The sequence below is a fragment of the Diplotaxodon limnothrissa genome, linkage group LG4 (assembly GCF_057381915.1).
Source record: "Diplotaxodon limnothrissa isolate DT_005_m linkage group LG4, D_limnothrissa_male_GT1.1, whole genome shotgun sequence".
In the NCBI taxonomy this organism is placed as follows: Eukaryota; Metazoa; Chordata; class Actinopteri; order Cichliformes; family Cichlidae; genus Diplotaxodon; species Diplotaxodon limnothrissa.
The window spans coordinates 24,031,654-24,043,929 of NC_140599.1; the positions used below are offsets into that span (position 1 = coordinate 24,031,654).

Genomic DNA, 12,276 nt, shown 5'->3' on the forward strand with positions numbered 1-12,276 from the left:
TATGGGTGGTGTTGGCATTATTGATCAAGCATGAACAAAAATTTTGAAAAGAAAAGAAGGCTTGTAAAGTACTAACTTACATCAGTGATAGCCTTTTTGGCCTTCTCCTCAGCATTTCTTGCTTCCTGAACTGCATCATCCACCTCACCCTGAACCTGGACAAGGTCAGCCTCCAGCTTCTTCTTGGTGTTCAAAAGACTGGTGTTCTGAATGAAAGAGAACAGTTTTAATGATGTGATTCTCACTCTCTGATGTCTCAAAGTTCTTGTAAAGTAATGAATACCAACCTGAGAGTGAAGCAGTCCAACACGCTCGCTAGCATCAACCAACTCCTGCTCAGCTACTTTGCGTCCTCTCTCTGTCTGCTCCAGAGCGGCTCTCAGCTCCTCAATCTCAGCCACCATCAGACCATTTCTGCGCTCCACCATGGCGACCTGCTCCTTCATGTCTTCCTGTCCTCTGACTGCATCATCCAGGTGCAGCTGAGCATCCTGATGACAAACAAACAAAAGATATTATCATTGTTTGCTTGGAGGTTAATTAAAAATTCACACAAACACAAATGAACTACCAACTCACCTTGAGCTGTCCTTGGACATTCCTCAGTTGTTTCTGGGCCTCAGCAGCCTGTCTGTTGGCATGGCTCAACTGAATCTCCATCTCATTCAGGTCTCCCTCCATCTTCTTCTTGACTCTCAGGGCATCATTCCTGCTCCTGACCTCAGCATCAAGGGTGCTCTGCATGGAGTCAATCACCCTCTGGCTGTTCCTCTTGATCTGCTCCATCTCCTCATCCTTCTCTGACAGCTTCCTGTCAATCTCACCTTTTACCTGGTTTAGCTCAAGCTGAACACGAAGGATCTTGGCCTCCTCGTGTTCCAGAGTTCCCTTTAAATAAAGGTTTATTTCAACATAAACTGGAGAAGGGATAGTTTTAGAAATGTAATTACAAACAAAGTACATTTTTATAAAATACATTACCTCAGCTTCCTCCAGAGCTGTCTGAATTTCAGACTTCTCAGTCTCAACAGTCTTCTTGGCCTTTTCCAGCTCATGGATGCTCTTTCCAGTCTCACCAATCTGCTCAGTCAGATCTGAGATCTCCTCTACAGAGCAAACACAGCCAAGAGTTTTAGTACTTGGAGCTGATATATGCAAATGTTTTGGCCACAACAAAAGCTGTAAATGAATATAAACATTAGAATCATATCCATATGATCTATAGCAAGATAAGCGTACGCTGCAGGTTCTTGTTCTCTCTCTTCATGGTCTCAAGATGATCCAGAGCCTCTTCATATGAGTTCTTCATCTTGAACAACTCAGTGCTGAGAGAACGAGCCTCCTTTTGGGCTCCTTCCAGCTCTGCCTGGCTCTCCTCATACTTCTGCTTCCATTCTGCCAGGACCTAGATTAATTAAAAATTAATTAATTAAATAATTAGTTGTTGTAATGGGTGTAATTTCTCCTTTGATGACAGAGGTTATGTTTAAAACTTTACCTTATCAAAGTTCCTCTGCTTCTTGTCAAGGTTGGCAGCCAGAGAATTAGCTCTCTCCACGTCAATCATGAGGTCCTCCACCTCACCCTGCAGCCTCTGCTTGGTCTTCTCCAGTGAGGCACACTTGGAGTTCACAGCCTCAATGGATTCCTCAGCCTCCTGCAGGCGCTGGGCAAGCTTTTTCCTGTTGTTAAAATAATTTTGTTTTGATTAAGTCTGAATTGGTTGGTTTTAAGTCTGAAAACCAATTTAAACAATGAAAGTATGGTGACTTACTTGGCCTCCTCCAGCTCCTCAGTTCGCTGGATGGCATCAGTCTCATATTTGGATCGCCACTGAGCCACCTCACTGTTGGCCTTGGACATTCCTCGCTGCAGCTCAGCCTTGGCCTCCTGCTCCTCCTCAAACTGCTCTCTCAGCAGATCACAGTCATGACGTGCTGACTGAACAGCATGAGCCAGGGCATTCTTGGCCTGTTGAAGTGACAGTTGATTTCAGATTTCGATATTTTATTGTTGAAATCAATTTTAAAGTCTAATGCTGAGAGGATAACAGATTTAAGAGGTAAAACCTAAGAAAGAAATTAGAGGATTATCTGTCTCAGAGTTACTGAGTGTCTCTGTAACTGATTAAAACTTGTCTGTTTTTATTAGTAAGTGCTGAAATTTAAAAGAAGAGAGAAAATATTTCAGACCTTCACTTCCTCCTCAACGTGTCTCTTCAGTTCCTCAATCTGCTGAGTGAAGGCCTGCTTGCCCCTTGTGAGCTGAGAAACAAGAGCTTCTTTCTCCTCAAGCAGGCGACTGAACTCACCTGTAGTTAACACACATGTATTAAGCCCAGTTTGTTTCATTTCACCCACTGATTGGTTGTAGTTTTAGGTACCTGTAAATGACAAATTTCCAGACACAGACTGGTTCTTTGTTATACATCACTTACCATTCTCTGTTTGAAGTCTCGCCTTCTGGGCATTAATGTCATTCAGCTGACGAACATTCTCATCATTTTTGGCTTTGAGTTCACTTAGTTGATCCTCAAGAGTCCTGCACATTTTCTCCAAGTTGCCCTGTCACCAAGTAATGCCATATCCATGTTAACAGTTAATGAGCTGCTTTGGCGGTCCTGAAATGTAAAAAAGAAAAAATCTGTTCTCTATAAATACTGTCCGCACCTTTGCTTTAGCAACAGCCTCCATGTTGCTGGAGAGGTCATCAATCTCCATCTTGTACTCGCTCTTCTCTTTCTCCAGCTTCTGTTTGACACGCTGGAGGTTGTCGATCTGCTCTCCGAGCTCTGCAACAGTGTCAGCCTGCTTCTTACGGAGAGCTGCTGCAGTAGCTTCATGCTGCAGAGTTGATTCCTCAAGATCACGACGCAGTTTCTGGAACTCAGCCTCTCGCTTCTTGTTCATCTCAATCTGAGCAGCTGTTGCTCCACCAGCTTCCTCGAGCCTCTCGCTGATCTCTTCAAGCTCCCTGGAGAGGTCGGCTCTCTGCTTCTCTACCTTAGCCCGAGCTGCCCTCTCAGCCTCAATCTCCTCTTCCAGCTCCTCAATACGAGCCTAGTTTGAAATTATTTGGATTTATCGATTAGAACCTGAACTAAAGTAGATTTTTGACTTATAATGAACAATATTCTTTATGAACACTGGTCGTTAGTGTTACTTGAAGTTCTTTGATCTTCTTCTGAAGTTGAGCACCAAGGGATTGTTCATCTTCAATTTTGCTGAGAAGTTGGCTGATTTCAAAGTCCTTCCTTGGTGTGGAAGAAGTATGGTTTTACGATCATAGTCCATATGATTATTGCAATGCAGTGTGTGTAAAGAAAATTATTTACAAAAAAAGCCCTACTTCTTGATTTTCTCATCAGACTGCTGCTTGTCATTCTCCAGATCCATTATGGATTCCTGGGCCAGTTTCAGATCTCCCTCCAGCTTCCTCTTGGCTCTCTCAAGGTCCATGCGGAGCTTCTTCTCTTGCTCCAGTGAACCCTCAAGCTATAAAGTCATGTCAGTTGATTCAAGTGGTTGGAAAGACAATGATTCAGCACTAAAATTCTTTCCATAAAAAACAAAAACAAACACATCATTATTATAGTTTTCTTACATCATCAACTTGCTGTTCCAGCTTTGTTTTGGACTTGGTCAGAGTGTTGACTTTGTCCTCCTCTGCCTGGAGATCATCCAGTGTTTGCTGATGGGCCTCTTGTAAGGCTTTCTTCTCCTTAGTCAACTTGGCAATTGACTCATCTTGAGATGCCATCTCCTCTGTCAGGTTTTTCACCTGAAACAATGTGAATACATTAAGTTTAATTTTGTTTGAGATTTTGCAGATTATTTGAACGTTTAACATATATATTCAAAGAACAACATTATATGTTTTAATTGAACTAAGAATATAATCAAAATGAACTGAACCTTGTTTTCTGTGGCATGTTTCTCCTTCTCCACTTTGGCCAAGGTGAGCTCCAAGTCATCAATGTCCTTCTTCAGCTCAGAGCATTCATCCTCCAGCTTCCTCTTCTTAGCAGTCAGCTCAGCATTGATTTCCTCTTCATCCTCCAGTCTCTCACTTGTCTCTTTGAGTTTGGCCTCGAGCTGGATCTTGCTCTTAATGAGCCCCTCACACCTTTCTTCAGCATCAGAGAGATTGTCAACTTCCTATAATACATGTTGAACACACAAGTTAGATTATTTGTGAGTCACATTGTCCTAGTGTTTTCTTGATCGTACTTTTAGCTACACTTTTGTTTTAGCACATAAATAATCAGAGGATAAAATAAGCATGTGGCCTTTTCATATCTAAATTTAACATACATGAACTACAGGTGTAATATATACTTTTCTCTACTACTTACTGCAGACACTTGAAGTTGCAGGTCATTCTTCTCCTGCAGCAGGCCGACCATCTTCTCTTCCAGTTCCTTCTTCTTAGCCAGAGCAGTAGCCAGGTCTGTCTTCATCTTCTCATAGTTCTCCTTCATGTTCTGCAACTCCTTCTCAGTCTCAGCACTCTTCAGAAGAGGCTTGATCTTGAAGTATACTTTCAGCCATGGCCAGTTCTTGACATTCATGAAAGAACGGATGTTGTACTGGATGGTGTAGATAGATTCTCTAAAAACCAAACATGAGAGTGTTACTTTTAGTGTCGTAGGATCTTAATATGAGGAAGGAAATAAAAAAGAGAATACAATAGAGTTTAGTATGACAATGTTACCTCCTCTCCATCATCTTCACAAACTCTTTCCTCATGACATATCCTCTGCAGAGAGCCTGAGTCATGGTCACCAGCTCAGCCAGTTTCTCATCTCTCATCTCCTCAAGAGTGCCCAGCAGACCAGCTTTGAAGAACACCTATTTAATCATTGAAAACACAAGTACAAGTACAAATGGACAGTGTTTTGTTAATGTCTATTAATATAATGAAGTGTACCTTTGTGTGCCCAAACATGTACTGTGTGTGATCCACATCAATGGAGCCAAGCAGCTTCTCTGAAGCTTTCTTGTTGTCAATGAACTGTCCCTCAGGGATGACACTGGCATTCAACACTTTGTATCTTCAAGAGAGAATCAGGTTGTTACTTAGATTTTTCTTCCATCATATTCAAGTTTGTCCTTTACAACAACCATGAATTCATTTTTCCTTCCCAATATTGTAATGTGCTGTCACCTCTGCTTGAAGTCACCATAGAGGATTCTGCTGGGGAAACCCTTTCTGCAGATTCTGATGCCCTCCAGTACACCGTTACACCTCAGCTGGTGGATGACCAGGAAGTTCTCCATAAGGCCTGAGAGTCAGAAATGCATAATGTTTCAAATCTTTTCTATATTCTTACTGTCATTTTTGCAGTTAATATTACTGTGGGGTACCTGGGGTCTTTGTCTCATTGGGAATCAGGCAACGGACAAAGTGAGGATGAGTGCTTCTTAAGTTGGTCATCAGCTTGGCCAGATTCTCCTGTAGATCAGCATCATTAGATAATAGGTTAATACTATTTAAAAATTAGAATTTAATTTATATATATATATATATATGAAAATCTATACATACTCTGAAAAGAGCAGACACAGTCTGGAAGGAACCACCCTTCTTCTTACCACCCTTCTTGCCACCACCAGCAGCCTCTGTTTTCATAAACAGTAAATTTCATTATTGGAATTGGAAAAAATATTTTTCACAGTATAAATTTATCCTGCAGTATGCACATTGTAGCTATCTGTACTGGACATGGCAGTTTGTGAGCAGTTTTTTTTCTTACCATCAGCTCCAGCATGGGCTGCGTAAAGGAAGCACATTAGTTTGTTTGCAGACTTCTGGTAGAGCTGAACAACTGAGTCATTCAGTGGGTCCTTGTTCTTGTCCAGCCAGCCAGTGATATTGTAGTCCACTGTACCAGCATAGTGAACCAGGGAGAAGTGTGCCTCAGCCTTGCCCTTTCCAGGCTTTGGTTTCTCAAATGCTTTGGTCTTGCCAAGATGCTGATCGTGCAGCTTGTTCTTGAAAGTTGTGTCAGAGGCCTTGGGGAACATGCACTCCTCTTCAAGGATGGAGAAGATGCCCATTGGCTGAGAAAATATCATAAATTATATTAAAATTTCAAGGGAGGTAACATATGCAACCACATGTACATTTCTTCCATAGTAGCTGTTTACCTTCTCAATAAGCTCAATGCAGGCAGCCAAGTCCATACCAAAGTCAATGAACTCCCATATAATGCCTTCTTTCTTGTACTCCTCTTGCTCCAGGACAAACATGTGATGGTTGAAAAACTGTTGCAGTTTCTCATTGGTGAAGTTGATGCAGAGTTGCTCCAAGCTGTTGAACTGTAATAGTACAAACATGTCTAACTTCATGGCAATAAAGTCTTTAAAGTTTAAGAAATGTGTTGAAATGTTTCAAGTGCTCACATCAAAGATCTCAAACCCAGCGATATCCAGCACTCCAATGAAGAACTGTCTGGGCTGCTTTGTGTCCAGCATCTCATTGATACGGATAACCATCCACAAGAACATTTTCTCATAGATAGATTTGCACAGAGCCGAGACAGCATTGTTGACCTGGCAAACAAGAATTTATAATTATACAAAACCATATGAATACAGCTATAATGTTTATAATTATAATATGATTATACAAGTCTCCCTTTTATGAATTACCTGTGGGACGGTCTGACCTTTGGTCACCATCTCATTGCCAACCTTGACTCTTGGGTAGCACAAAGCTTTCAGCATATCAGCCGAGTTCAGGCCCAATAGGTACGCAATCTTGTCAGCCACTGTTGGATTAAAACAAATCATTATAATACCTAATAAATACAAATACTTCAAACATTTCTCCATTATAGAAATTTTTCACAATACCCTCGGTGCCATCAGGTTCAGCCTGCTCTTCACGCTGCTTCTGCTTGAATTTCATGTTGCCATGATGCATCACAGCACCAGTCAGCTTGTAGATGCTTAACTTCTCTTCAGCAGTAAAGCCCAAGATGTCAATAGCAGTCTGTAAGAAAAAAATGAAATCAGCTATCAATAAATAAAACAAAAGAAGATATTTATGGTTAAGTATAAGATTCTGTGTCAAATGTGATTTTACATCTGTTGCAATGAACTCCTCCACATCATCGATGCTCTTGACAGTGATTTCACCCTGACTGACCATTGGATAGTCATAAGGGTTAGTTGTGATCAGAAGAGCCTCTGAAAGGAGAAATGAAGTTAACTTGTTTTTTGCTTAGAATGTGATTTTAATGGTTTTAAATTTTAAATTTAGGTGTCCTGTCAACATACCCAGAAGCTCAGGCTTGTGGCCTGTCATCAGCTGATAGAAGATATGGTAGCTCCTCTCAGCAGACAACTGGAAGGTGACACGGGACTTCTCCAGCAGATCTAAGGACAACAGATTAATTTTGACACTGTAGACATGAGACATCACAGTCAAAACTGCAAAATGGATCATGCATGCATTCATTTCCTTGGCTGTCATTGGGCGTGTTTGAAACTTTTTTCAGTTCTGTTGCTTTACTTATAACGTGCTTCACAGTATACCTTATTATACTTTAAATGTTTTTGCAATATGTTCCTACTTACACACATGATAACTACTGGGTTACAGTATATAACTTATATATATAGCGTAACCACACTGTTCATGCATCCGTGTGTTCCACCACAACAGACAATATTACTTCTTCTGAAATTAAGTGACTCATCTCTTTATGTGCTGTAAAATAACTAAACAGATCTGTTACATAATATTTAGGGTTTTTTTTGGTTGGTTTGGGGGGGGGGCATTCTGGACTTATCAGTTTGATTCTCATTCCCCAGAGCTTGAATACATTTAAGTGACTAATTAAATATAATTTCTATCACAGATAATGGTAATTTACACTGTGGTTCAAACTTACATGTTTCAATATCAGCTGAAGACAGCTTGCCAGATGTGCCAAAGTGAATCCTGATGAATTTACCCTACACGGGTAGATCTTTATTAATATTGCCTTTCATGAGAGCAAGTAGTAAAAAGCTCATTTACATTAACTCGTTTTAATCACTTACAAAACGAGAGGAGTTGTCATTCCTCACAGTCTTGGCATTACCGTAGGCCTCCAACAGAGGGTTGGCAGCAACAATCTGATCCTCAAGAGAGCCCTGCAAGAATATATTGTTTTTATGTGAGCTGATCTTCCAAAATTGATTTTCTTTTTCTGTCACAAAGACGTTGATGCAGAATAAAAAATCTACCTGCATTTTGCCAGCTGCTGGCTCAGCCTTCTTAGCTCCAAGAGCTGCAATTGTTGCAAAGTACTGGATGACACGTTTGGTGTTGACAGTCTTTCCTGCACCGGATTCTCCACTGGGGTTTAGGGGACACATTGTTAAAATGCCTTTATATCGTTTTTATATATTTTGCATACAGTTTTTATTATACTCACGTAATCAGGACAGACTGGTTCTCACGATCTAAAAGAAAAACATATAAGCATGTCTTGAATAATCTTAGGATTCATTTATTTCCAATCACTTATAAGTAGCTATGTTCTAAGAAAAATTTTTTTTCACACAATGATTAATGGTCATCTCTTTAAGTAGAAGTCCTAAATGCATTTAAAGTCTTTAATAGAGAATTGAGCTTACCAGTGAGCATAAACTGATAGGCATTGTCAGAGATGGAGAAGATGTGGGGTGGAGCCTCAATCCTCTTCTTTCCTCTGTATGCTCCTACACATGTAGCATCATATACAGGAAGCCACTTGTAGGGATTGACGACAACGCAGAACAACCCAGAGTAGGTCTGTATCATAGACAATAAATATCATTTAAACATTTACAGATCAGCATGATACTTTCCTCTCACACACAGCAATGTGAAAACTTACGTAGATCATCCATGATGCATAACGCTCTTTGAGGTTAAACAACACAGATGGCTCATTAAGGTGGGTCATCATGGCCATGTCCTCCATCTTATCAAACTTTGGAGGGTTTCTAGGGTGGATTTCATCCTCCTTTACAGTGACCGTCTGAATAGAAAATTAAGATCACTTAGAAAAAATCAGCTTTCAAAGTTTGGCACTATATATTTGACAAATAGATAAAGTACATTGATAATTCATCTACCTTTCCGTCGTCTGTCTCAACAGTGGCTTTACCACCCTCCTTCTTGGTAAGTTTCCCCTTGACATACATCTCATCAGGAACAGTCACAAAGAAGGCCGTCTTGGCATCAAATGGAGCAGCCTGGGCCTCAATCCTCTCCTTTTCTGGCTTGCGTAGGTAAATGGCCGCCGCGCCATACTGCGCCATCTCCGCGTCTGTGCTCATGGTGGCACTTTACTAAAGACTGAAAATATGATGGATTGACACATAAATCATTTACTGTACTTATTATACAAACCATAATTAACATCCATTCTTTTTGATTTGTGGATTTTACCTCAGCTGATGCAAACAGAAATTCCTTGGTATCCTGTGTATGTCAAGGTGCTATAAAATAAGTAAACGTATATCAATGGACATTTTACTCTTCAGTTTAAGAATCCATTCAAAAGGTAAAATTTTCAGTGTCAAAAAAAAATGTAATAACTGAACACTTAAAAATGGAAAATATAAACTTAATGAGAGCATATAATACACAGTAGATAAAACATGGTAGCTGAATCCTTTACTGTACTCACCCGTCTTAGATGCCCGTCAGTTAGAGCAAATGTCCAGAGCTGCTGCTTTTATAGACAACGGCTCTGCTTCCTCAGCATTTACACTCTCCTTAGTTTGGTCATGAATGTCTGACACCTTGCTTCTTGATACTGATATGGTCAAAAATAAATTAATTGTTTTGATCCATTTTCCACATATGTAATCCCTCTTTTCTAATACAACATACTTTCAAATATAAACAATTCAGCTGTATTCCTTAGTGAAAAAAATATTGCCAATGTATTGTGGTTTATTTGGTATATTTATTTAAGTGATTATGCTCCGAAATATGGAAAATGTAAGAAATGTTAACAATATAGTTAGTGGTAAATTAAAATAGTGCTCTGCATGGTTTTGGGATTATTCATTCTAATAACTTTTGAAGATAAATGGATATTAATTTGATACAGTTTATACTAAGCTTATCTGTGTGTCCAACTATCTTTGATATTTTGATAGCCAGTTTTAAACTTCTAGTGCCACTGGTGTATAGTTACAGGACATAAAAATCATCAGACTTTCTGTGTGTTATATATAGCTACCGGGAACATAATATTAAAAAATTTATTACTATAAAATAATTTGTTATAAATACATTTAATTTCTGTGTGGATAGAAGTGAACGTACAGCTTTTAGCTTACAATTTTGATAAACTAATTAAATGATATATTCTTACAGGAAGGGAAAATCTGGGATCATAGAAAGGATTAGCTTTTATTTCTAAAGCTTGCTCAAACTTGACTTAATGTTTGCTATCTTTCTAGCAGAACATGAGATACTATCATGGTCAAAAATAAATCCAGCAAAGGACAGGAGGAGTGGTTTGTGGTTGGCACAAAAGACAGATATATTTATTTTTCAACAACACAGAAGTACCCACAAGTACCTATACCTATTGGTAAGGTAAGTCCATGGTCAAATATCAAATGCAGTATGTTGTGTGTTTTCACTGTAATTCCAAGGGCCAGTAGAATTGCAACAAAACTGCAGAGCAGACACACAGCATTACAACCAAAAATGGAAACACTTTTTGATCTGCTTTTTATTTAGCCCAGTGCTTTGCTAGGTGTACAGTATTAAGTGTCTTACTTCTTACTTACTAATATCTTAATACTTTAGTGAAAATACTATCGTAGTCCATATCGAGTCATAGATGAGTTTCTTTTGCTTGGACTTCTATCTGGACGAGTGCACTGAAATTTCTTAATTACAATGGAGCTACTAACTCTCTCTCATTAGAGAGAGCTAGTGATGAGTACTGTCTGATCACTTAGACATCTATGGATGCCACTAACATGCACAAAATCCCCCAATTTAATTGACAGTTCTACACATGAAGTCTCTGTGATCCCTTCACCATTCACAAAGCCTTAAACTCTAATGAGACAAGGATAAGATCCCTTTACTATGATGAATGACAAATCAAGTACTCTGCCCAAACGAAAGGTCTGACAACATTATCCGTGGCTTCTCCAGAACCTTTCACACATGTCTCAAGTGCTCAGGATGAAGTCATTTGCAAAAAGCACAGAGTGTCAAATGGTGGGCATCATCCTCAGCCTCTCTGGTAGGGTCTATGCCAGCATGCTGCAGAGTGTGTCTTTTAGTTGAACCTTTAATTAAGGAGGAACAATGCAGTTTTTATCCTAGTCATGGAACACTGGACCTGGTACTTCTTGCTATTCTTTTTATCCACTTCACTTCATTATTATTTTCTTTTGTCACACCTTGCTATCCTGTTGTAGAGGTGAATAAAGTGTCAGGCAGGAACATGAGTTTGAACCTGGAAATCAAAAGGATGATTCTGAATGTTGTCAGTACATATGCCCCACAAGTTGGATGTCAGTTAGAAAAGAAAAAGAATTCTGGAGTAAGTTGGGTAAAGTGGTAGAGAGTGTTCCTGGGGAGAGAGTGGTGATTGTATCAGACTCTGACAAATAAAAATGGAAAGGGCTGTTGTGAACAGATATTTCAAGGAGAGGGATGACCATAGGGTGACATTAAAGAGCAGAGGAAATGTCCAGCTCAAAATTTCAAATCCTCTTCTACTCTTCATTTTACTTTGGGGATTGATGGTCCCCACAAGTATAGTAGTATGCCAATTTTCTGTCCTCACAAAAATGTCTAAACATGTACACACACACATACACACACACACACACACACACACACACACACACACACACACACACACACACACACACACACACACACACACACACACGCGTGTATAGATAGATGTGCTGTGGGGGAGATATCAGATTTTGTTAGAGGTCTGTCCACATTTTCAGTTGAGGTAAGCTGTACTGCATGATCCGAAACAGAAAGTAGAAAGGCACCACCAATTGTGGCCTTATATGTGAGTGAGCATTACAGTATTATATCAGTGACACTGTTTTATGGTGACTTGCACTGCCTTAAACTCAATTTGTATTTTTACAAGCGAACTGGATTTTGGTCCGTCTTTTTTACTGCTTTGCCTTTCTCAAAAGTAAATGTATACCAGAGTTGTATATATAGAGCAGTGCAGCTACAAATACTATCCTGAAAAAATATGTGATGTTATTATGGCAGTTGTTGAATATA

General features: G+C 39.5%; 1 protein-coding gene across 1 annotated transcript; it reads right to left on the minus strand.

Annotated features, from left to right (window-relative positions):
* Positions 1-71: 71 nt before the first annotated feature.
* Positions 72-9,705, minus strand: LOC146633889 (myosin heavy chain, fast skeletal muscle-like). The gene is made up of 35 exons (XM_085351694.1): positions 9,671-9,705; positions 9,430-9,479; positions 9,114-9,336; positions 8,873-9,016; positions 8,631-8,787; positions 8,429-8,456; positions 8,052-8,349; positions 7,901-7,964; positions 7,284-7,382; positions 7,090-7,193; positions 6,858-6,996; positions 6,654-6,772; positions 6,405-6,554; positions 6,150-6,320; positions 5,756-6,062; positions 5,548-5,621; positions 5,367-5,454; positions 5,167-5,284; positions 4,930-5,053; positions 4,714-4,850; positions 4,355-4,610; positions 3,915-4,157; positions 3,604-3,780; positions 3,349-3,494; positions 3,163-3,253; positions 2,670-3,059; positions 2,438-2,564; positions 2,193-2,311; positions 1,775-1,971; positions 1,499-1,682; positions 1,240-1,405; positions 982-1,106; positions 580-888; positions 288-491; positions 72-206 (listed from the first exon to the last, which is right to left on the minus strand). Exons 3-35 carry the CDS (start codon positions 9,315-9,317, stop codon positions 72-74), a joined length of 5,394 nt encoding a protein of 1,797 aa, XP_085207820.1. The 5' UTR covers positions 9,318-9,336; positions 9,430-9,479; positions 9,671-9,705.
* Between the last annotated feature and the right edge of the window lie 2,571 nt (positions 9,706-12,276).

Excerpts from the sequence above, each read along its gene's own strand:
- LOC146633889 (XM_085351694.1), bottom strand. The coding sequence starts at position 9,317 with ATGAGCACAGACGCGGAGATGGCGCAGTATGGCGCGGCGGCCATTTAC. Across the intron at positions 8,788-8,872 it reads ATGCATCATGGATGATCTAC|ACCTACTCTGGGTTGTTCTG; the intron begins GTAAGTTTTCAC and ends TCTATGATACAG. Across the intron at positions 4,158-4,354 it reads TGCAACTTCAAGTGTCTGCA|GAAGTTGACAATCTCTCTGA; the intron begins GTAAGTAGTAGA and ends CATGTATTATAG.